The 24,851-nt window shown below is 48.0% G+C and overlaps 1 protein-coding gene across 1 annotated transcript in view; it reads right to left on the bottom strand.

Annotated features, from left to right (window-relative positions):
* Positions 1 to 96: 96 nt before the first annotated feature.
* The window catches only part of C16H19orf81 (chromosome 16 C19orf81 homolog), a 26,825-nt gene continuing 2,070 nt past the window's right edge, over positions 97 to 24,851 (bottom strand). The window contains exons 2-5 of the mRNA XM_074058055.1: positions 3,076 to 3,148; positions 2,850 to 2,970; positions 1,263 to 1,396; positions 97 to 507 (exon numbers count right to left, since the gene is read on the bottom strand). Of these exons, the coding sequence (XP_073914156.1) occupies positions 312 to 507; positions 1,263 to 1,396; positions 2,850 to 2,970; positions 3,076 to 3,148 (524 nt within the window). The 3' untranslated portion in view covers positions 97 to 311. The remainder of the gene's footprint in view (positions 508 to 1,262; positions 1,397 to 2,849; positions 2,971 to 3,075; positions 3,149 to 24,851) is intronic.

Below are 24,851 nucleotides of genomic sequence, written 5' to 3'. Positions count from 1 at the left end.
TCAAGGGATTGGGGCTCCGGCACCCATTAGGAACGAGAGTCAGATTGAGGAGGCCGGATTACAACATGGGGGTGCGTCCCTACCCTCTCATCACCTCCCTCCCCCTACCTCCCCACCAAGATTTTGCAGAGAGAAATGGCTTTTGTACCAGGTCATTCTTTATAATTAAACTCACAGTATCCACCCCCTCGAGCCAGCCCAGTCTCCTTCCTGGGGAGGCACCGCCCCCTTTCCTCCCGGGTGGGTAGGGGAGTGTCTGGCCCCGAGCCAGCGGGGCACTGCGCAGGCGCAGTCGAGGCCCGCCACATACGTCAATCTTCCTCGGTCGGCTCCGCCCCCAGGGCCTCGAGCATGCGCCGTCGGACTAGGGAGCGGCGCAGGTGCAGGCGGTAATCGCCCAGCAGCAGGTCGTCGTGTCGCACGAGCTGGTGCGTGAGCCCGCGGGGGCTGAGGCCGGAGCGCAGCAGGCGCGAACGCGTCTGGAAGTCTGTGACCGTGAGGAGCCACCTGCGAGAGGGCGAGGCGAACACCGAGTTGGAACTCGCTGGCGGTCCCTGCCTGCTCGCTGTTCATTTACTGACTCTGGTCACTCTGTTTGTAAATTGCACTGCAACTGCACTCTCTCCGAGCTCAGCCCGTGTCCTGACCCTCACCTGGGTTTTTCTAGGCTCCGCCCTCTCCCTCAGCCTGGTTTTACTCCCTAAACACGGTGCGTCGTGGCCCTCTACTATGTGCTCGGTCCATTCTGCCTCTTTACAGCTGCCTTTGTAAGTGCAGACCCCACATCTTGGTGTTGCTTGTCTTCGTCACCTCCTGGGTCTCTCAAAGTCCATTTCCCCACTCACTCCAAATCCCTACTTCCGTCGTATCTCACGCTAGGCCCCGCCCCTCAGTCCACTACACCAATCCAGTTCTTCTCTAGTGGCCCTCGGCCCCGCCCCTTTCCAACCTCCACCAACTCCGCCCCTCCGCCGCGCTCGCCCTAGACTCCTCCCCTCACCGTACTTACCGTTGCCCCACCCCTCAGTCCCCTACACCAGTTCTTCTCTAGTGGCTCTCGGCCACGCCCCTTTCTACCCTCCGATTGCACCCCACTCACCCTAGGCCCCGCCCCCTCGTCGCGCTACCCGTCGTCCGCCCCTCATCCCCGCCCCTCACTCTGACCCCGCCCTTGTCCCCGCCCCCTCGTCCCGCTCACTGTCGCCCCACCCCTCTGGCCTGTCTCGGGGGCGCCCCCCCCCCCCGACCCGGCGCTCACTCACCGGTTCCGGCGGCCCGCGGTCCCACAGATGACATTTATGTTCTCAAAGCGGATGCTGCTCACGCGCCCGCTCTCCATGGCCCCGGGTAACTCGGCCTCCAGCGCCTCCAGAACCTCCAGGTGGGTAAAATCCTCCTGGGGAAGTCGGAGAGAGAGGCTCGGCCCCGGATGCTCTGGTCCCATCTTGGTTCAGACGTCACCACACTAGACCCCCACCTGCAGACCTGCCAGGGTCCCAGGTGGCATGTGAGGGACAAAGATCACACTTGATCCCAGGGTCCTGTCGCTCTTGTCAAAGGGGAGACGACAGGTAGGTCTCAGGTGAAAAGCCTTTTTTTTTTTTTTGCAGTACTGGGATTTGAACTCAGGACCTACACCTTGAGTCACTCCATCAGCCCTTTTTGTGAAGGGTTTTCGAGATAGGGTCTCATGAGCTATTTCCCGGGGCTGGCTTTGAACCACGTTCGTCCTGATCTCTGCCTCCTGAGTAGCTAGGATTACAGGTGTGAGCCACCGTCAATGTCAATCTATCTATCATTCAGAAGCACATTTTCAGCATGACATTACAGCATTGAAGGTGATATACAGTTGTCATCATATATCAAATTGCTGAGGGGCTAATGTGAAGCCATGAGGGTGGTCATCTCCAGAAAAGCAAGCCTTAGTTGGGGTGAAGGAGAGACTGGAGGCTCCCCTCGTCAGAGGAGGAGACAAGTGATGGGGTGGGGGCTAGTCCCTAAAATGAAGACAGCAACCCCTGTGTTGGGGTAAAGTCACACAGACCAGCCAAGGAGCACCACAGAGACTGTGCGTGGGACACATTAGGTGCTCATTAATGTCAGTTCTCACTAAAGGATCGAGTGACTGGGACCCTAACACATACCACCTCTGATTGACGACAGCAAGCATCAAAAGTTTCTTACACTGAGTGGTCAGTTTGCCAAATCTGTCAAAAATATGAGCTTTAGCTGGGTGTGGTATCTCAAGCCTGTAATCCTAGCTATTTGGAGGCAGAGAATAGGAGGACTGAGGTTGGAACCAGCCCCTGAAAAAAATTCACGAGACCCCATCTCAACCAATGGCTGGGTGTGGTTGTAGTCACCCACAGAGGAGCTCAAATAAGAAGCTCTTGGTTTAGACCAGCCAGGGCATCATGTGAGACCCTATCTCAAAAATAACCAGAGCAAAAGGGCTGCTGGCATGGCTCGAGTGGCCGAGCGTCTTCGTGACAAGAGCAAGGCTGAGTTCAACCACCAGTAGTACAAATTAAAAAGAGCTTTTTCTTGTGACTTTTTGTTATATTTGAAACACCACAGACTATCCCAGCAGATGGACTAGCAAGACCCTCTTTGTCCTCAGTCACTGCCCACTCTCTGCCTCTCAGTCTCCCTTCTGGTGTGCGCACTGAGGACATAAGGACTGCTCCCTTGACAGATTCACAGTCAATTTCAGCCAGCTGTCCCAAGCACACTGTGGTAAACCACAGAGCTTGGATTTAAACCCCGGCCACCTCATGAGCTGTGTCCTTTCCACCACCCCACCCAAACTCTGTAGAAAACAAGGGACCCTGGGGTTGGGCAACACTCACTGAAGTCTCCATGCATAGGCACAGGGGCTGGGCAGCCGGCGGGGAGGAGAACTTCCGGATACATGGGAGCTCTCGGTCTAGGGACTCATATTCTGCAATGACATGTCGCAGGTACTGCTTCCTGGGGAGACAGCAGAGGGCGGGGAGCCCCAAGGTCAGGGAGTGATGCTGTCACCTCTGGGAGAGCTGAGCTCAGAGGTCATGGGGCTGGGGGGGGGGCACTTACGAGGATTTGACGGGCCTGCCTAGGCTTCGAACTTGTATCTCCTCCGGGGTCTCCAGGTCCACAAGGAGGGTTTCTGAGAATAAAGAACCCCCCTGTCAGCTGCCTAGAGCCGGCCTCAGCCACCTTTCCACTTAGACAGACGTCATTCAGCACTGTGCACACTGCCCCAGAATAGCTGGCAGGCCAGGTACAGAGCTGTTGTCATGCTCTGCTCTGAAATCCTGGGGCTGGGACCCTACTGACCACATTACTGCATTGATAGTTGTGGTCCCTTTAGGCTCTGCCTGTAGGGGGGCGCCAGAGGGAGCCCACAAGGCAGGAGGAAATAGAAGGTGCTTGCTCCTTTTTGCTTCCTCTTCTGTGTCACCCTTACAAGGTTTTCTTTCCAGTGTCTTGTTGCTCCAGTGTCTCTCTTATGGCTGGATGCTGGAGGTCCAACATAACCCATATCACCTTCCCCTTCAGTCTTAAAGTTGTATGCAACACACAGCTGCCCAGCCTCCCTTGTAGCTAAGTGTGACCACATGACCAAGCTCTCACCAACAGAGTGTTAGCAGAAGTGAGGGTTACAATTTGGGGGTTATTTGCTTAAAATTGCTTAGGCCAGGTGTAGTGGGTCATGTCTATAATTCCAGCTACTCAGAAGGTGAAGGCAGGAGGATCAAGATCCAAGGCCAGCCCAAGCAAAGTTAGCACACAACTCTATCTGAAAAGCAAACTAAAAAAAGCAAAAAGACTGAGGGCATGGTTCAAGTGGTAGAGGGGACCTAGTAATTGCAAGGCCCTGAGTTCAATCCCCAGTACCACCAAAGAAGACGAGTAAGAAGAGGAGGAGGAGGAGGAGGAGAAGAAAAGAAAATTGCCTGTCTTAGTCGGGCACTGGTGGCTCACGTCTATAATCCTAGCTATTCAGGAGGCAGAGATAAAGAGGATTCCCAGTTCAAAGCCAGCCCAGGAAAGTAGTTCGAAAAACCCTATCTCAAAAAAACCCATCACACAAAAGGGCTGGCAGAATGGTTCAAGTGGTAAGAGTGTGCCTGCCTAGTAAGTGTGAGGCTCTGAGTTCAAATCCCAGTGCTGCCAAAAAAATAGCTTGTCTTGAACTTTCTTGCCAATTCCCATGGCAAGGCCACTTGGTCGTGACAGGAGAACACCACTGTGAGCCACATCTCAAAAGAGATAAAAACAAAACCTTTCCAACACCCCCAAATGGTCAAACACCCCTCCTGACTCAGAGCTGGAAGCTGCAGCTTTTTGTTTGTTTTGGTTTTTTGAAGCAGGGCCTGGATGTGTAGCTAAGGTTGGCCTTGAACTCACTATGTAGCCCAGGCTGGTCTGGGACTTGTGATCCTCCTGCCTCATCCTTCTGAGTGCTGGGATTACAGGTGTGCACCACCACACCTGGATGATGGGTGCTTCTTAACTAACCACAGCATTGGCTCCTGAGGCCCCCAGATAAAAAAAAAGAGACCTCATAGTGGACTTGACCTTGAACTTGCCCCAAAGTAACCTGACACAGCACAACTCCTACCATAAGTCCTTGCTAACACCCCCATGTTTTCAGTCTCCCGAACAGCAATCAATAAATAATAATTTGTTTATAAGCAGTAGTGTGCTAATGTGTCTAGCAACAGTCTCTCTCTCTCTCTCTCTCTCTCTCTCTCTCTCTCATATACACACACAGCATGGCCAATTTCTGTGCTGTCAATACTCTTACTAAGACCAACAGCAGGTGACCAACAGTTTTAACAAACAGCTCCCAAATCTGCCATTCAGCTTCTGCAACCAGGACAGGCTGTCCCCAGCACACCACTGTATGCGTGGTGGTGGCCTTTGACTACAGTGTCCACACAGTGCAGCCTGCAGCACAGTTCCCCCAATCTGTGTTCCCATCCCTCGCCTCCATCTCCCCCCAACACCACCAGGCTGCTGGGGCCAGTTTTAACTCAGCACCCCATACTTAAAGCCTCCAGAGGCCACCTCTTGCCTTCAGAGAAATGTCCCCCCATGTGGCTTCTGGGACCTTGGTTGGCATTTCAGGGCCACCCAGACCAACAGGATTAGAATCTGCATTTTTAACATGTTCCTGTTTGAGAAGCACCTGTTAAGTCCCTTGTTTCTCTGTGTATTTTCTTATTATTTTTCAGAGCTGGGGACTGAACCCCATGCTTCCCCGGCAAGTGCTCTACCACTTGAGTCCTGTCCGGCCCTTTTGTTTTTGAGATAGGGTCTCATTAAAGTTGCCCAAACTGCCTCAAACTTTCATCCTCTGCCTCCACCTCCAGAGCAGCTGGGATTTCAGACTTTCACCACCATACCTGCCTTTATGCCAAGCACTTTTAAAAGTACTTTCCAGCCAGGCACTGGTGGCTCACGCCTGGAATCCTAGTTACTCATGATCAGGAGGATCATGGTTCAAAGCCAGCCCCAGGGAAATAGTTTAGGAGACTCTATCTCGAAAAAACCCATCACAAAAAAGGACTGGTGGAGTGACTCAAGCAGTAAGAGCAACTGCCTAACAAGCATGAGACCCTTGAGTTCAAACCCCAGTGCCACCAAAAAAAAAGTACTTTCCAACCAGGTGTGGTAGTGCACACTGTAATCCCAGCTAATCAGGAGACAGAGATAAGAGGATCTTGGTTCAAGACCAGCCCAGGCAATGAAAGTTATTGAGACCCCATCTAAAAAAAAAGCCAAGCCAGGTGTGGTGGCACCTTTCTGTAATCCCAGCACTCAGGAGCAGGAGAAGGACAGTGTGCAAGTGTCAGGTGAACCTGGGGTACACAGTGAGACCCTCTTGCAAACAATCAAAGGCCAGCCACGTCCCAATGGGTCATATCTGTAATCCTAGCTATTTGGAGATTGAAACTGGGAAGATCAAAGTTTGAGGCCAGCCTGGGCAAAAGTTCCCAAGACCTTATCTCCAAATTAATGAGCAAAATGGGCATCTCGGAGGCCTTCTGAATGTCTTGAAAAATGCTGGGGACCAAGAGAGGAATGAGGCCCACCCTGCCCCTAGGAACTCCAAGTCCGATGGGGGACACTGAAGGACAGACCGCAGGAGGTCAAGGAGACACTTCTCCGCCCTAGGAAACATCTGTTTGCATCTGAAAGGCATCTCCGCCCTCAAGCAATAAAATCCACTCCCCACCCTGACCCTCTGAATCACCGGTTTCTGGGTTCCCCTGCATTCCCCAATATGCAGTCTTCCTCTTCTCTTTTCTCCAACTAAATTCTCTACAAATAAAATCTTTCCGACCTCTGCTGTTGGAGTCTGCCTGTGCTTTCATTCTCAGAGCAGGCTCAAGAACCCTGAGCACCTGAAATTCCCGACATGCCATCCGTGCATCATATTTGGCGACCACGAAGGGACCAGCCATCACCTGAGGTCAGTATAGGTTGTGCCAAACTGGGAAAGACTGCCTAGGAATGTGACTGTGAGTGTCTGGCACTCTGGTGTAGTCTGTTTTCCAGGAGAGAAACCCCACCACAGCCTAGCTATGGTGGAACTCTCAGGTCGACATTTTCTCTCTCTCTCTGTTCGGTTAAGGAGGGTTTCTTCCTTGGGAAACTGAGGAAAAGCTCCAAGCCCACTGCAGCTGCACAGCAGGCAATCTGAGGAAACTCGGATGCCAGGCAGGGGTTTGTACTGCACTGCCAATGCTACGTGGGCAGAACTCGACTTCAGTGCACCAAGGCTTTTTCTTTTTTCCTCTCCTTAAACGCCTACACTCTCTTTCAAGATCTGACCAGCTTAAGGGGAGGTCCGAGAACAGCCGGTGTAAAGGAAAGTTTGTCTTCAAGCCACAAAAGGTGTTCTGGCCGGGGCACTCCCCAGTGTCACCCAAAGGCTGGAGATGCAACTTCCTGACCCGCCCTGAGGCCCCAAAGGTGGCTAAGTCTCGGACCCCTCCAGCCATGTCTGTGGCAAACAGACAATCAGATCTCTTACCCTTCCTTCATGGTTTCCGTGGCCGAGAGTGGAGGTCACTTCTTGTTTCCAGTGCTCCAGTCCTGCCTTTGGGCAGGATCGACCTGGACAGCAAGGATGATCAATAATCCCTCATGCGTTGAGCCTGGAAGCTCTCTTTTTCCCCAACCCTCAGCCTCTCCTTCCCCTTTCCCAGGCAGTTCAGGATGAGTGTCCCCCTCCCTGCCTTTGCTGTAAATAGCAGTGAGCTTCTTTCTTCAGGAAGTTTGGGAAAAATCCCTACAGGCACCAGAAAGTGCTAGTCTCCAATTTAGGCTTCACTGTCTTTGTCAAGCATCAGATTAACTGGTTAAACAGGTTCTGCAGCCTGACCTTAGGGAAAGAAAAAAAGAAAACAGTTAAAAGGCAAAAACCGCAGGTGTCTGTTTTTGCCCCTTACTGGAGCAAAAGCCTCCAGATGCTCTCTCTCCTTTCATAGAAAGCATATATGCCTCACAGGACATATAGGGGAACAAAAGTCTACTTCATCAAGAGTCCATTCCATGCCTCTGAAGGGGTCCTCCTTCTGGCCATGCAAGCCCTCTTGGTTACTTTGATAGAGTTGTTTTTTAATTACAAGCGCTCAGCTGGTAGAGGAGAACCAGGCACCTGGGTCACAGGGCAAACAAGCAAGTCAAAATAGATGAGAGATTGGTCAAAGATCATCTCAGGGGGGGTGGGTGCAACTGAGATATTTATTTGTAAATCCACCACGACTCTACTCACGAGTGGCAGTGGAAGGAGCAAGGGAGAGCAGGATGCCCTCTGCCACTAGAGTTTCTCCTTATCTGGGGACAGTTAGATAAAAGGAGAAACCTCTGTTAAGGTGACCAATTTTCCCTTGTTTCCCTTTTTAGATGGGAAATCAAGCCTCAAGGATCCAGGAAGGATCCCCCCTTGCCTGCTTATTAAAACATTGGAAAGATCTTGATCCAGAAAGTCTTCAGCAAAAGCAACTCAAGTTTTACTGCACCCAGGCTTGGCCACAGTATCCTCTGGGAGATGAGGAAAGATGGCCAGAAGGAGGGAGCATTAATTATAATACCATTCTTCAATTAGATATGTTCTGTAAAAAGGAGGGAAAGTGGACCGAAGTTCCATAAGTTCAATTGTTCTTTTTCCTAAGAGACCACCCAGAATTGCTAACAAATGCAGGCTAGATACCCAGACCATGGTAACCCTTTGCAAAAAGCCCCCAAACTCCCTTGAACCAAAAAACCCATCTGATGCTTTATCAGCTCCCCCTCTCCCCCCTTCCCCAGCTACCTCACACACGGGACGCTGTCCCACAGGACTCTACCCCTTCCAGTTAATTCCTGGAGGGGACAGAGCTCATGTTCCTTTTGGAGTGAGTGAACTTAAAGAAATAAAAAAGGATTTAGGAAATTACACAGAAAACCCAGATCAGTACATCCAGGCATTTAGAGAAGTCAGCCAAAACTTTGAACGGAGCTGGAAAGATGTAATGCTGTTGCTAGATCAGGCAGTCACAGCTGGAGACAATTATCACTTAGATAAAAGCTGCCCTACAGGCCTGTCTCAGACTGGGCCCTCACAGGAGGAGAGGGGGGAGGAAGAAGAAAGACAAAGGCACTGGATACCTAGAAGGGAGCCTCAATTCCCAATTCCAACAGGAGATCAAGCAGTGCCTAGGTGTTGGCAATAATGGCACCGATAGGTTTCAGTTCTTACTGCACCTTAAGCTCCTGTTTTCCAGGGTCACGGTCCTGCCTCCCAGGGTCACAGTCCAGCCTCAAGTCTAGCTTGAACCCTCCTTCTGCCCCGACCTCCAATCAGCATGAACCATAAGATCCTAACCAATCAGATCATGCTGAGTCCCACTGAGGGGTATTTAAGCCTCTCTCTCTCTCTCTCTCTCTCTCTCTCTCTCTCTCTCTCTCTCTTCCCCTTACACCCTAAAAGTCAACCTATCTTTGCCTTTGAGGACCCCACAGGAAAGTCTGGACAGGTCACCTGAACTGTCCTCCCCCAGGGATTCAGAGGCAGCCCCCACCTCTTTGGGTTAGCTCTCACCCAAGACTTGGCAGAGTGGCAACATCTACAAGCTACTCTGCTACAATATGTAGATGACCTCCTGCTCTGTGGACCAAATGAGCCTGTCATTTCACGAGCCACTGAGTCCTTACTAAACTTCTTAGCACACAGAGGATATAAAACCTCTAAAGAAAAAGCCCATTTGTGTCAGTCTAAGGTTACATATTTAGGTCTTATCCTAGAGAAAGAAATGAGGGCTCTAGGAGAAGACAGGATCCGTCCAATCCTGACATTTCCTCTACCTAAAACTCTAAAACAATTGAGGGCCTTTTTGGGTGTCACTGGATACTGTAGAATTTGGATCCTGGGATATGCAGACCTAGCCAGGCCCTTATATCAAATCCTTAAGGAAGCACAGAAGGAAACCCAGCCCTTTATTGAGTGGGATGACAAGTCAGAAAATGCATTCCACAGGTTAAAGAAGGCTGTTAGGACAGCTCTCACCCTGGGTCTCCCAGTACAAGACAAGTTTCAATTACATGTCTATGAAAAGGGAGGACTGGCCTTGGGTGTGGTGACTCAGCTCCGGAGCATCACTTCCCAGCCAGTAGGTTACTTAAGCAAAGAGTTAGATCAGGTAGCCAAGGGATGGCCAGGATGCCTCAGAGCAATGGCCGCAGTAAGCCTTCTAGTGCTTGAAGCTCAGAAACTTATCCTAAACTGCCCCCTAACGGTTTATACCCCACACGACCTAGGGGGAATTTTAAATTCAAAAGGAGCACTTTGGCCATCTGAGAGCTGTCTACTTAAATATCAGGCCCAGCTTCTGGGAGGGACAGAAATAAATTTAAGGACCTGTCAGAGCCTAAATCCTGCATCCCTTCTACCAGAGGCAGAGGGAAATCCTGAACACTCGTGTGAGGAGGTACTTATGGAAAATTATGCTGCCTGACCTGACTTAACTGATCAGCCCTTAAAAAAACCCAGATCTAGAATTATACACTGATGGCAGTTCCTTTGTCAAGAATGGTGACAGACACGCAGGGTTTGCAGTTGTGACAGAATTTGGCACCCTCAAATCAGGTCCTCTTCCTCCTAATACAAGTGCTCAGTTGGCAGAATTAGTGGCCCTAACAGAAGCCCTAAGACTGTCAAAAGAACAGAGAGTCAACATCTATACAGATTCTAAGTATGACTTCCTGATCCTGCATGCTCATGCAGCCATTTGGAAGAAAAGAGAAATGCTAACTACAATAGGAACAGCTTCCCATAGGGATAAAAGAGAGGTTACTTTAATAGTTTTAGGGAGAACAGCATTAGTTGCAGCCCTTGCTGGAATCAGCTATGGGGTAATTGCCAATCACGTAACTGCAAAAAACCTAACCAAAGTGGTAGAGGACACCTCAGACTAGGTAGGCCTTGCCATTAAGGACATGCAGTGGTCCTTGTCGTCCCTTGCCTGTATGGTAATGGACCACCGCCTGGCCCTAGATTTTCTTTTGGCCAAGCAAGGCGGGGGGGGGGGGGGTATGTGCCATTGCCAATACCTCCTGTTGCACATATGTAAACACTTCATGCATTGTAGACGAACGTGCAGATTACATTCTCAAACAGGCTAAATGGCTCCGGGAGCAATCTCTTGAAACTCAGGTTTCTGCTCAGGTATGGGAACAAATAAAATCCTGGCTCCCCTCCAGGACTTGGTTCCTACCCTTTCTGGGGCCTATAGTTGCCCTTATCCTCTTGCATGTGTTTGGGCCTTGCATTTTATTTTTTTTTTTTCATTTTTCTTTTATTATTCATATGTGCATACAAGGCTTGGTTCATTTCTCCCCCCTGCCCCCACCCCCTCCCTTACCACCCACTCCACCCCCTCCCGCTCCCCCCCAATACCCAGCAGAAACTATTTTGCCCTTATCTCTAATTTTGTTGTAGAGAGAGTATAAGCAATAATAGGAAGGAACAAGGGTTTTTGCTGGTTGAGATAAGGATAGCTATACAGGGCATTGACTCACATTGATTTCCTGTGAGTGTGTGTTACCTTCTAGGTTAATTCTTTTTGATCTAACCTTTTCTCTAGTACCTGGTCCCCTTTTCCTATTGGCCTCAGTTGCTTTTAAGGTATCTGCTTTAGTTTCTCTGCGTTAAGGGCAACAAATGCTAGCTAGTTTTTTAGGTGTCTTACCTATCCTCACCCCTCCCTTGTGTGCTCTCGCTTTTATCATGTGCTCATAGTACAATCCCCTTGTTGTGTTTGCCCTTGATCTAATGTCCACATATGAGGGAGAACATACGATTTTTGGTCTTTTGGGCCAGGCTAACCTCACTCAGAATGATGTTCTCCAATTCCATCCATTTACCAGCGAATGATAACATTTCGTTCTTCTTCATGGCTGCATAAAATTCCATTGTGTATAGATACCACATTTTCTTAATCCATTCGTCAGTGCTGGGGCATCTTGGCTGTTTCCATAACTTGGCTATTGTGAATAGTGCCGCAATAAACATGGGTGTGCAGGTGCCTCTGGAGTAACAGTCTTTTGGGTATATCCCCAAGAGTGGTATTGCTGGATCAAATGGTAGATCGATGTCCAGCTTTTTAAGTAGCCTCCAAATTTTTTTCCAGAGTGGTTGTACTAGTCTACATTCCCACCAACAGTGTAAGAGGGTTCCTTTTTCCCCGCATCCTCGCCAACACCTGTTGTTGGTGGTGTTGCTGATGATGGCTATTCTAATAGGGGTGAGGTGGAATCTTAGTGTGGTTTTAATTTGCATTTCCTTTATTGCTAGAGATGGTGAGCATTTTTTCATGTGTTTTCTGACCATTTGAATTTCTTCTTTTGAGAAAATTCTGTTTAGTTCACATGCCCATTTCTTTATTGGTTCATTAGTTTTGGGAGAATTTAGTTTTTTAAGTTCCCTGTATATTCTGGTTATCAGTCCTTTGTCTGATGTATAATTGGCAAATATTTTCTCCCACTCTGTGGGTGTTCTCTTCAGTTTAGAGACCATTTCTTTTGATGAACAGAAGCTTTGTAGTTTTATGAGGTCCCATTTATCTATGCTATCTCTTAGTTGCTGTGCTGCTGGGGTTTCATTGAGAAAGTTCTTACCTATACCTACTAACTCCAGAGTATTTCCTACTCTTTCTTGTATCAACTTAAGAGTTTGGGGTCTGATATTAAGATCCTTGATCCATTTTGAGTTAATCTTGGTATAGGGTGATATACATGGATCTAGTTTCAGTTTTTTGCAGACCGCTAACCAGTTTTCCCAGCAGTTTTTGTTGAAGAGGCTGCTATTTCTCCATCGTATATTTTTAGCTCCTTTGTCAAAGATAAGTTGCTCATAGTTGTGTGGCATCATATCTGGATCCTCTATTCTGTTCCACTGGTCTTCATGTCTGTTTTTGTGCCAGTACCATGCTGTTTTTATTGTTATTGCTTTGTAATATAGTTTGAAGTCAGGTATTGTGATACCTCCTGCATTCTTTTGACTGAGTATTGCCTTGGCTATTCGTGGACTCTTGTGTTTCCATATAAATTTCACAGTAGATTTTTCAATCTCTTTAATGAATGTCATTGGAATTTTGATGGGAATTGCATTAAACATGTAGATTACTTTTGGGAGTATCGACATTTTTACTATGTTGATTCTACCAATCCATGAGCATGGGAGATCTCTCCACTTTCTATAGTCTTCCTCAATCTCTTTCTTCAGAAGTGTATAGTTTTCCTTGTAGAGGTCTTTCACATCTTTTGTTAGGTTTACACCTAGGTATTTGATTTTTTTTGAGGCTATTGTAAATGGAATTGTTTTCATACATTCTTTTTCCGTTTGCTCATTGTTAGTGTATAGAAATGCTAATGATTTTTCTATGTTGATTTTATATCCTGCTACCTTGCTATAGCTATTGATGATGTCTAGAAGCTTCTGAGTAGAGTTTTTTGGGTCTTTAAGGTATAGGATCATGTCGTCTGCAAATAGGGATATTTTGACAGTTTCTTTACCTATTTGTATTCCTTTTATTCCTTCTTCTTGCCTAATTGCTCTGGCTAGGAATTCCAGTACTATGTTGAATAGGAGTGGAGATAGTGGGCATCCTTGTCTGGTTCCTGATTTTAGAGGGAATGGTTTTAATTTTTCTCCATTAAGTATAATGCTGGCTGTAGGTTTGTCATATATAGCTTTTATAATGTTGAGGAACTTTCCTTCTATTCCTAGTTTTCTTAGAGCTTTTACCATGAAATGATGTTGGAGCTTATCAAAGGCTTTTTCAGCATCTATTGAGATGATCAAGTGGTTTTTGTCTTTGCTTCTGTTAATGTGGTTTATTACGTTTATTGATTTTCTTATGTTGAACCACCCCTGCATCCCTGGGATGAAGCCTACCTGGTCGTGGTGAATAATCTTTTTGATGTGTTGCTGAATTCGATTTGCCATTATTTTGTTGAGGATTTTTGCATCAATGTTCATTAAGGAGATTGGCCTATAGTTCTCCTTTTTGGAGGTGTCTTTGCCTGGTTTTGGGATAAGTGTAATACTGGCTTCATAAAATGTGTTTGGCAGTTTTCCTTCCCTTTCTATTTCATGGAACAGTTTAAGGAGGGTTGGTATCAGTTCTTCTTTAAAGGTCTGATAGAATTCAGCAGAGAATCCATCAGGTCCTGGACTTTTCTTTTTGGGGAGACTCTTGATTGCTGCTTCAATTTCATTTTGTGTTATAGGTCTATTCAGGTGATTAATTTCCTCTTGGTTCAGTTTTGGATGATCATATGTATCTAGAAATCTATCCATTTCTTTAAGATTTTCAAATTTATTTGAATATAGGTTCTCAAAGTAGTCTCTAATGATTTCCTGGACTTCCATGGTGTTTGTTGTTATCTCCCCTTTTGCATTCCTAATTCTACTAATTTGGGTTTTTTCTCTCCTCATTTTAGTCAGGTTTGCCAGGGGTCTATCGATCTTGTTTATTTTTTCAAAGAACCAACTTTTTGTTTCATTAATTCTTTGTATGGTTTTTTTGGTTTCTATTTCATTGATTTCAGCTCTTATTTTTATTATTTCTCTCCTTCTATTTGTTTTGGGATTTGCTTGTTCTTGTTTTTCTAGGAGTTTGAGATGTATCATTAGGTCATTGATTTGGGATCTTTCAATCTTTTTAATATATGCACTCATGGCTATAAACTTTCCTCTCAAGACTGCCTTAGCTGTGTCCCATAGGTTCTGGTAGGTTGTGTTTTCATTTTCATTGACTTCTAGGAACTTTTTAATTTCCTCTTTTATTGCATCGATGATCCATTCTTCATTAAGTAATGAGTTATTTAGTTTCCAGCTGTTTGCATGTTTTTTGTCTTTACTTTTGTTGTTGAGTTCTACTTTTACTGCATTGTGGTCAGATAGTATGCATGGTATTATTTCTATTTTCTTGTATTTGCTGAGGCTTGCTTTGTGCCCTAGGATATGATCTATTTTGGAGAAGGTTCCATGGGCTGCTGAGAAGAATGTATATTGTGTAGAGGTTGGATGAAATGTTCTGTAGACATCTACTAGGTCCACTTGATCTATTGCATATTTTAGATCTTGGATTTCTTTATTGAGTTTTTGTTTGGATGACCTATCTATTGATGATAATGGAGTGTTAAAGTCCCCCACAACCACTGTGTTGGCGTTTATATATGCTTTTAGGTCTTTCAGGGTATGTTTGATGAAATTGGGTGCGTTGACATTGGGTGCGTACAGATTGATGATTATTATTTCCTTTTGGTCTATTTCCCCTTTTATTAGTATGGAATGTCCTTCTTTATCTCGTTTGATCAATGTAGGTTTGAAGTCTACTTTGTCAGAGATAAGTATTGCTACTCCTGCTTGTTTTCGGGGGCCATTGGCTTGGTAAATCTTCTTCCAGCCTTTCATCCTAAGCATATGCTTATTTCTGTCGGTGAGATGAGTCTCCTGTAAGCAACAAATTGTTGGATCTTCTTTTTTAATCCATTTTGTCAAACGGTGTCTTTTGATGGGTGAATTAAGTCCATTAACATTAAGTGTTAGTACTGATAGGTATGTGGTGATTCCTGCCATTTAGTTATCTTAGTTGTTTGAAGGTTTGATTGTGTGTACCTAACTTGATGTTACTCTCTACTGTCTTGCTTTTTCTTATCCTGTGGTTTGGTGCTGTCTGCCTTTTCATGGTTAAGTTGGGTGTCACTTTCTGTGTGCAGGATCCCTTGCAGAATCTTTTGTAATGGTGGCTTTGTGGTCACATATTGTTTCAGTTTCTGCTTATCATGGAAGACTTTTATTGCTCCATCTATTTTGAATGATAGCTTTGCTGGGTAGAGTATCCTGGGGTTAAAGTTATTTTCATTCAGGGGCCTTGCATTTTAAACTTACTTGTCAAGTTTGTTTCTTCTCGCCTAGAATCCATCAAACTACAAATGCCTCTGGTGGAGATGAAAACGACCTACTACCGCGGTCCCCTTGACAACCCCTCTCGTGGTCAGCCCTGATGCTGCGGACCCCTTCATCGCCCCCTGTCAGCAGGAAGCAGTTACTGAACAGACTTCATCATCCCTATCCCTAACAGCAGTTGGGGTGATCACTGAGAGGGGGGACTTGAAGGACAGACCACGGGAGGTCAAGGAGACACTTCTCCGCCCTAGGAAACATCTGTTTGCATCTGAAAGGCATCTCCACCCTCAGGCTATAAAATCCACTCCCCACCCTGACCCACGGGATCACCGGTTTCCTGGTCCCCCTGCATTCCCCAATATGCAATCTTTCTCTTCTCTTTTCTCCAACTAAATTCTCTACAAATAAAATCTTTACAACCTCTGCTGTTGGAGTCTGTCTGTGCTTTCATTCTCAGAGCAGGCTTAAGACCCCTGAGCACCTGAAATTCCTGCATGTGTCATCCGTGCATCAACACTGTCCTTGTCTACAGCAATGTGAGCTTGAATGGAGTGGAAGCCCCATCCCAGGTCAATCTGTGAAGGATTCCCAGAGGAGGTGTTGTCCACAGTAAAACCTAAGGAGTTACAAGGAGTTTGCCAAATCAAGGCAAGAAAAAGGATATCTCACGCCCAAGGTCAGTGTGAGCTAAAGTCTTAAAGTATAAAAACAGAGCCATCTGCAGAGCCTCTTAGAATTCTCTTCATCTGCAACACAATGGAGCACATCCTGCAATCGCAGGTTATGAATTATTTCTATGATGGCTTGCTTCACAATCTGCCCTCCCGCCTGAGCACTGGCCAGGCCATCTCCAGCCAACATGCTCAGAAGTCACAAGCTTTCTAATGGCCTTTGCAACCTGCTCTTGACTCCAAAATGGCACAAAGAAAGCAGCAGTGTTGAAAGGAATAAATGTTGAATGCTGGTGAGTCACACCTGTAATCCCAGCTACTTGGGAGGCTGAGGTCGGAAGGATCAAGGCTTGAGGCCAACCCAGGAAAATACTTCATGAGACCCCATCTCCAAAAGAACCAGAGCAAAATGGATGGGAGGTGTAGTTCAAGTTGTAGAGCATCTGCTTTGCAAGGGCAAAGCCCTGAGTTCAAACTCCAGTCCCACCAAAAATAAATAAATAAATACGTGGTGATCTCCGGCCAACTGGTCGACTGACTCACTTCTTCTGGGGGCTGTAGTCTTGGTTAGAGACAGTGTGGGCTGGGTTTCAAGGGAAAGGCACTCACGGGCACTAAAGGGACCAGAGGGTGGAGAAACCATCTCTGTTTTGTCCCCAGGGCATGTGCCATAACTAGCATAGTGCTTGGGCAGCTAGGGGATGATAGCCAACACCCAAGGAGAAGACCCTGACAGCCATCTCATCCTTCCTTCCCTGTTCCAGAGAGTCCCTTCTTCACAGTCATGACTCACCCCCAGTTCCCTCAGGAATATTCATCAGCTAAAACCACTCTTACTCTTCACCAGAAACACCTGGCAAGCATTCAAAAAAAAAAAAGAAGATACAAATGGTGGGGCATGGTGGTACATGCCTGTAATCCCAGCTACTCAGGAGGCGGAGGTAGGAGGATCATGCATGGTTCAAAGCCAGCCCGGGCAAAAGCTGGAGACCATATCTGAAAAGCAAACTAAAAGCAAAGGGACTGAGGGTTTGGCTGAAGAGGTAGAGCACCTGCCTAGCACACTCAAAGATCTGGATTCAAATCCCAGTACGACCAAAATAAATAAATGCAGATGCTGGGGTTCCCATCCCAGAGATTCTTATTAAATGGGTATGGGGTAGAGTTAGGTATAGGTTGCTTTTGTTTTAACAATCTTCCACCCAATGTGCAGCCAAAATTGAGGAACCCCGAGCAAAATAATCATAATTCCATTCCTCTTGCCAGGTAGATGTGGGTGGACTGGGTGCTGTCTAACAAGATGTGAGGAGAGGTCATTTAGAAGAATGAAGACCTCTGAAGGTGATGCAAGAAATTGTGGCAGTCATCTTGTGACCATGAGGTAAACAAGCTAGTCTGCAAAGTTGACATATCTCAAATCAATCAAAAGGATGAGAAATAGAAATTGGGTCCGAATGACATGGATGAGCTGCTGACTCAACCACATTCACTTCCCCCACCCCCACACACTTGCGGGTTTCTCTCTGAGTGAGATAATGATACTCTTATAAACTTCACTAAGTCCAGTTTCATACCTGTAGCCACCTGCATCCTCACTGAGCTATTACTTAATACATGTGGATTGTGTTAACTATGCCAACGGCAAGGGTCTGGCCACACAGCCTCAGAAGTCAGGCTGTGGAGCTGAGTCTTTATCCTGGGGGCCATGGGAAGCCAGGAAGGGCCCTGAGCAAGGGACAGCCAAGGGTCAACACTGGATGTCAGAAAGACTCTTCTGGAGCCACGTGGCGGACGGGCTGGAGGGCAGACACTGAGGAGATAGGGTCCACGTGGAAGAGAACAGGACCTGAGCCAGGGCTGTGGGGACAGAGAGGAAGGCACCAGGCACAGAGAGTCAGAAGGTAGGAAGATGGGAAATGACAGGCTGTAGGAGGGAATGGGGTCTAGGGGTAGAGGGATGGCTCCTGGGGTCTGGTCCAATGGTTGGGTTGGTGGCTGGGGTAGTTTGAAGCTGAAAACCTTAAGGAAAGATGCTGAGCTTACTGTAGAAGACAAGAAGAGTTTATCTAGGAGAAAAACGGCTTCACAGGAGTTAAGACCCCCGGAGGCTCATGGGAAATGTAGTTCTGGATCCAGGATATTGTCCAGGGAACTGCAGAGGCTCATGGGAAAAGTAGTTCCGGGTTCAGAGTCTTGCCAGGGAACTGCAGAGACTTGTGGGAAATGTAGTTTGAGGCCCAAGGGGCCACTTGTCCTAGAATCTGGTCACTGTAAGAGCTGGGGAGAAGGGAGAACTTGTCACTTTGGAATGCCAGTGACTTGCTCAAGGCCACACTGAGGCCAGAGCGACCTCACAGTGCCTGGATGAAGGCAATCCGCCCCCCAGACCCCCTGCATACCTGCCTCCCTGTGTGTGCTGGGGTTGCCCAGGTTGGAGGAGCTCGGGGGCTCCACCTCGTGCTGCATCCTGGGAAGGCGGGTGAAGGATGTCTCAGGAGGGAGGGATGAGAGGGGCTGACTGGGCCACCCACCACAGCTCCTTCTCCCCTCTGCTGCTTCCTCGTCCTCATTGAGGGCCCGGGGGAAAATGACCGAATTGGAAGGCAGAGCCCACATGTAAACCCGGGTTCCCCTCACCTCAGGGACTTTGCGTGCGCCCCAATTCCTTCTTTCCCATTTCCCTGTTTCTTCCCCTGTCTCCCCCTGTCTCCTGGAGTCTTGTTCCACATCCCTTTCTCTCCATTCCTGGCTTTCCTTCACTCCCCAGCTCTCTGCCCCACTCCCGCCTGCCCTCGCCCTCTCTCCCCACCTGTCCTCCACCCTTTTGCTGGACTTTCTCTGCCCCCCTCTTCTTCCCCATTTCTCTCGCCCCTAGCTCCATCCCCAGCCTTCTCCCTCAGTTTCCCCAGCAGCGCCCCAGGCCCCCTGCCCCCCCCTTCATACGTCAGTGCCTCTCTCGAGCCCTCTCCCCCCTCTCTCGGACCCCCTAGCCCCCTCGCCCCTCTCCCCAGGCTCCTTTCTCCACCCCTCTTCGCTCATAGCTGCCTCTGTCCTGGTCCCCCGGCCTGCTTTCCCTCCCCTCTCTCATCCCCTTTCTCTTCCCACTTGCCCTGCGCTCATCCCTGTCTCACGCAGGAACTGGCAAGCCACGCGTGAGACTCAAACAGAAATAGGGTTCTCAGTGGGGGAGGGGACGGGCAGGGGTCTGGTTGCCATGGTACCCTGGGGGGCGGGGCTGAGGCTCCCACTCCGTGGGTCAAAGAAGCGGGAACTGGGGGCTCGGGTTGGGGGGGAAGGGGCTGAACTTGTGGGTTCTGTAACTCTCCTCTCCTTTTTCTCTCTGTCTCTCCCCTCTCCTCTCCTTTCCTCTTCTTTCTCTCCCCCTCCTCTCCCTCCTTCTTCTCTCTCTCCCCCTCCTTCTTTCTTTGTCTTTTTCTCCCTTCCTCCCTCCCTCCCCCTCTTCTCCTCTGTCTTGTCTTCTCCTTCTCCTCCTCCTTCTCTCTCTCCACCTCCCTCTTCTTCTTCTTCTCTCTCCTGTCTCCCTCTCGTCCTCCTCCTCCTTCATCTTCTTCTTTCTCTCCCCCTCTCTCCTCCCCCTCCTTCTTTTCTCTCTGTCCCTCTCCCTCTCTCTCACCCAGGCTGTTCTCAAACTCTTGATCCTCCTGTTTCAGCCTCCTGAATGCTGGGATTACATGCGTGTATTGCCATATCCAACCTGTGAGTTGCGTCTCTCCTTCCCTCTCTTACCACCTCCAGATGGCCTTTGTCCTCACTGTCTGTTGTCCTGCTTGCTGTTTTCTTGGTAGTAGCACTTTGATTTCAAAGTGCTGTTGGGGGTTGAGCTTAAGAATCAGGCTCAGGCTCCAGAGTTAAGTCTTAGACTTTTCTTTCCCTTCCCATGAAATTGCTAGGCTAGTTTTTGCTAAAGTCGGAGCTGCTGTAGGCTACCCTGTCACAGTATAGGGAGAGACCTTGCCTGAGAGCAAAGACAAGTAAGAGCCCAAAGAGACAACGGTCAGATTCCTGGTGATGATCCCAAAAGCTGGATCCAGCCATACCTGAAGCCCTCATCCACCCAATAAAATTCCTCCTTATACTTACGTCAATTGTATTTGCATTTTTTTGCCTTGGCAATTAAAACAGTTTAGACTTACATAGTCACATTCAATTTTCTGTGGTCTTGAGTTCCTCCCTGCATTTTTTGTGTGTGTGTGTGTGCTGGGGTTAGAACCCAGAACCTTGTGCATGCTGGGCAAGTGCTCTACAATGAGCCACAGCCCAGCCCTCTCCCTCCTGCATCTGTAACTTGCATCTCTTTCCCCCTCTTACCACTTCCAGATGGCCTTTGTCTTTTTGTCTCACATTAAGCTGTTTGCTCTTATTTCCATTTGCCAATCCCATCTCTGTAGGACGAGAGGCATCTTTGACTTCCACAGCGACAGGCACTCCTAGTGCTTCAGTACTTGAGCTCCAGCCCTTCTGCCTCCCGCCCCTCTCTGCTCCTCCCTCTTCTCTCCACTCAGACTTCAACCTCTCCTGCCTGGACCCTCGCTCCAGCCTCCCTGGTCCTTGTCCCCTTCAGCCTCCTCCCCTGTTTTCTTGCCCCACAAGTGAGGCTCCAGAGAGGTCTTTCTGCACCTGCTTCCTTCCTGGTCCTTCCATGGCTCCCCAGTGCCCTTGAGCAACCCTGTAGCCCCTCAGCTTCAAGCTCAAGACTTGCATCAAGTCCCACCTTCCTCTTCCACCTCAGCTCTTCAACCTCTCTTCCAGCGCCCTTTATAAATGGTTTTATGTAATCAATTCCTCCCACCCTATTCCTGTCTGTGCTGTTTTCCCACATGCTGTGCCTTTTGCCTGGAATGCCCTCCCAGCCTCTCCTTTGTCCCCATACCCTTCAATAAGAAGCACAAGTGCCGCCTCCTCCAGGAAGCCTTTCTTCTCCAACTCCTCCTATTACCAGGAGTGGTTTGGGTCTCATTCCTCTGCGTGTTCTTCCCTGCTCCTTTCACATATTTCTGAACACTGCCTCCACCATCGTCTTCCCCAGCTCACCTCTGGCTCTTCAGTATCATCTTACACAAGGCCTGGCCTCTGGAAAGCTCAGGACATGAGAGTTGAATGAATAAATGTGTGTCTATTTCCCCTGTGAGACTGTGATCAATGCTCAGAATCCCCTAACTTCATCTACACTGAGACAACAGAGGATGGAGAAAATAATACATGCTCTGGAATCAAATCTACCTCGAATACTGTGAGTGATGGGGCTGGGTATGGTAGAGTGTACCTGTAGTCCCAGCTATTTGAGAGGAGAATCAAGGTTCTGGGTAAAAATATGAAACTTTAACTTAAAAAATAAAATAAAGCAAGCCAGGTGCTGGTGGCTCATACCTGTAATCCAGGCTACTCAGGAGGCAGAGATCAGGAGGATCCAGGTTCAAAGCCAGCCCAGGCAAATAGTTCACGAGACCCTATCTTGAAAAAGGACTGGTGGAGTGGCTCAAGGTGTAGGCCCTGAGTTCAAACCCCAGTACCGAAAAATAAATAAAAGCAAAAAGAGCTGGTGGCATGGCTCAAGTGGTAGAGCACCTGTGTAGCAAAGGTGAGGCCCCGAACTCACCCCAGTGTCAACAACAACAACAAAAATGCTGTGCAACTTGGGCAAATGCCTTCCCCTCTCTGAACCTCATTTTCCTCATGTCTTACCAATAATAACCTTCAATGGTTAGTCGTGCCTAAATGAAGCAAAGTACAGCAAAATCTGAGCCAGACACAGGGGACACTCGGTAGAAGGTGGCTCCATTCCTTGACTCCTGGTTCTGTGTCTAACTTTTGCCAAATTCTCTGGAGTCTCTCTTCCTCTGCGTCTCTCTCTATTTTGCTCTCTCTTCTTCCCTGGAACTGGGTCTCTGTGCCTCCATTGGTCTCTCTCTTTCTCTTTCTCTCTCCCTCTTCCCCTGTGTCTGATACCTGGCTTCAGCTCTCTGAGTGAATTTGAATGACTATATCACACATCTGTCTTCCTATGCTTCTGTCTGACTCTGCATCGTGACACTTTCGGATTATCTCTGTGTCTCCATCTCTCTCTCTCTTCCTCTCCTCTGTGTCTCTGTCTCCCTCTCTGTTTCCCCATCTCTTTGTCTCTCTGTGTCTCGGTCTCTATCTCCTTGCCAGCCTCTGTCCCCTGCCCCCACCCGCTTCCCTCACCTCATCTCACCTCACCTCTCTTGGGCCATCCCTGTCCCACCCCCTGGCCTGGGGCCCAGCCTGGGACACACACCTGAATCAGCATTTTCCTCCAGTTCCAGAAATGATGTCAGCACTGCAGTGGTGGCGGGGCCACTTGTCACCTTGGTTGGAGGGTTTACTGTCCCACCTTCCTGCACCCAGGCCTTGGCTGGCTTGGCTGACCTGTCTCACGTCTGCAGTCACCATGGTGATGAGGTGAAGCTGTGCTTATACACACATGAGCACGTCTCTGGGTGTGCACCTCCATCTATCTCCAGGTACAGATGTGTGTGGATTTGTAGGTATTATGCAATTCATTCACTTATTCATCCACCCATCCCTGTCTTTATTTATTCTTCCAACATTTATCCATTCATCCATCCAATCATCCATCCAACCAGTCTCTCATCCATCCACCCATCCATCCATCTATCCCCCATCATCCATCCATCCATCCATCCATCCAAGCAGTCACTCATTCATCCACCCATCCATCCATCCATCTATAAATACACTATATAGATACACATATATATAATCCATACATTCTCCATCCAACCATCCACTCATGCATCCCTCCACCCATCCATGCATTCCTCCATGCATCCATCCACCTACTCCTTCATTCAACCAACCAACCAGTATCTAGCTAGTGCCTGCCATGTGCCAGGCAGCAATGAACATGGCAATGAACAAAATTCAGCACATTCTCATGAGCTCATGTGCCCAGCAGTCAATGACCCACGCTCCCTCCAGCTCCTGGCCTCACCCAGGAGGTTCCTTCTCTCTGGGGCTTTTCCCCTCCTTTCTCCCATGCCACTCACCCTCCTGAGCTCAGCTCAGACATCAGCTTCTCAGGGAAGAAGCCACCCTGATGTCTTTTTTGAACACGTGTGCTGGATTTGCCTTCATGGCATTGACCCTGGTCTGAGTTTCCTGGGATGCAGAGTGGCTCCCTCTCCCATGAGACCCTGAGCTCTCCCAAGGCTAGGACCTTTGTCTGTTTGTTCCAACCTCAATCCTTGACACCCAGAAAAATGTCCAATAGGCACCCAGAAAGCATTTGTGAGCTGGACGTGATGGTGCACACACCTGTGATCCCAGCACTTGGGAGGCTGAGGCAGGAGGATTGCGAGTTCCAGGACAGTCTGGGTGACAGGGCTGTCTCAAAGCCAAAACAAAAATGAAAACAACAACAAAAAAGATTAAATGAAACTGGGCAACAGGGGCTTACACCTGTAATCCCAGTACTCAGGAGGCAGAGACCAGGAGGATCATATTTGAAACCACCCCAGGCAAATAGTTTATGAGACCCTATCTTGAAAAAAATCCTTCACAAAAAAGGGTTGGTGTAGTGGCTCAAGCTGTAAGCCCTGAGTTCAAATCCCATACCACAAAAATAAATAAATAAAAAGATTAAGCAAGCAAATGCATATAATTAATAGTTATGATAGCACTAAACAGTAACCACATTTTCTAAGCACTTCCTATGAACTTGATCTTCAAAATAACTCAAATAGAAACCGATTTGTAAAATCACCACCATCCTCCTTTACAGAAAGGGAAACTGAGGCATGAACAGGCGTCATTACCCAGTGTTGCATGGGACAGAGCTGTCCCAGTCAGCCAGCCCGCCAGTCCCCTGCAGCTGCTTTTCAGTGCCTGGGCAGCCTCTGAATGGACTGTCTCTTTGGAAACTGTCATTTGAGGCTGGCAAGCCATCTGTACGCACATTTCTGAATGTGTGTGTCGCCTCCTGTGTCTTTCTGCAGAATGGGGCTGTGCATGGGCCCTGCGCGGGTACAGCTGGCCAGGTGAGTCTGGCTGGGAAAGTGGCCTTCGGGAGGCAAATACCCTGCACAGCCATCCTCTGCAGGCGTGCTCAAGGCAAGCTTCCCCAGGCATGGATCAAGATCCATCTTGGGAATGCAGGAAGCCATGGGAGTGGTCCTGTGGGGACACCGGGAGGCTTTTCTAGGAATTCTGTGGTTTGACAATGACTGCAAAATGTATGTAATGACAGCAACCTGGAAGGCCAGTGCAGTTAGAGGGAGGGCCTAGGAAACTTGCCTTAAAGTTGCATTTGCAAAAATAAAAACAGCCATTTTTTACTTTGAGGTTACTTTTTTTTTTCATCATGGCTCTGAACTGCAGCTGTAGTTAAGGAATTATATAAATACATATAATTGCTCCCATCTCAGGGCCAAAGTGAAGGTGAAATGGAAAAAAGCAAAAAACTTTCCAAAACACTTAGCCCCTTATCATAGTAAGTGGCAATTATCGCTAACTGCTATCAATACATCAGAGCTGTTATCTTTTTTGCTGCTTTTAAGAGGTACTACTTGGTGCTAATAATTTTCAAACTTTAAAAAAATTTTTTTGGCAGCACTAGGCTTTGAACTCAGAGCCTGTCTCTTGCTAAGGCAGGTGCTCTACCACTTGAGCCTCTCCTCCAACCCTTTTGTGTGTGTGTGTGTTGGTTTTTTTTTTTTTTTTTTTTTTTT

The sequence above is a fragment of the Castor canadensis genome, chromosome 16 (assembly GCF_047511655.1).
Source record: "Castor canadensis chromosome 16, mCasCan1.hap1v2, whole genome shotgun sequence".
NCBI lineage: Eukaryota > Metazoa > Chordata > Mammalia > Rodentia > Castoridae > Castor > Castor canadensis.
This window is presented reverse-complemented; position numbering and strand designations above follow the sequence as displayed.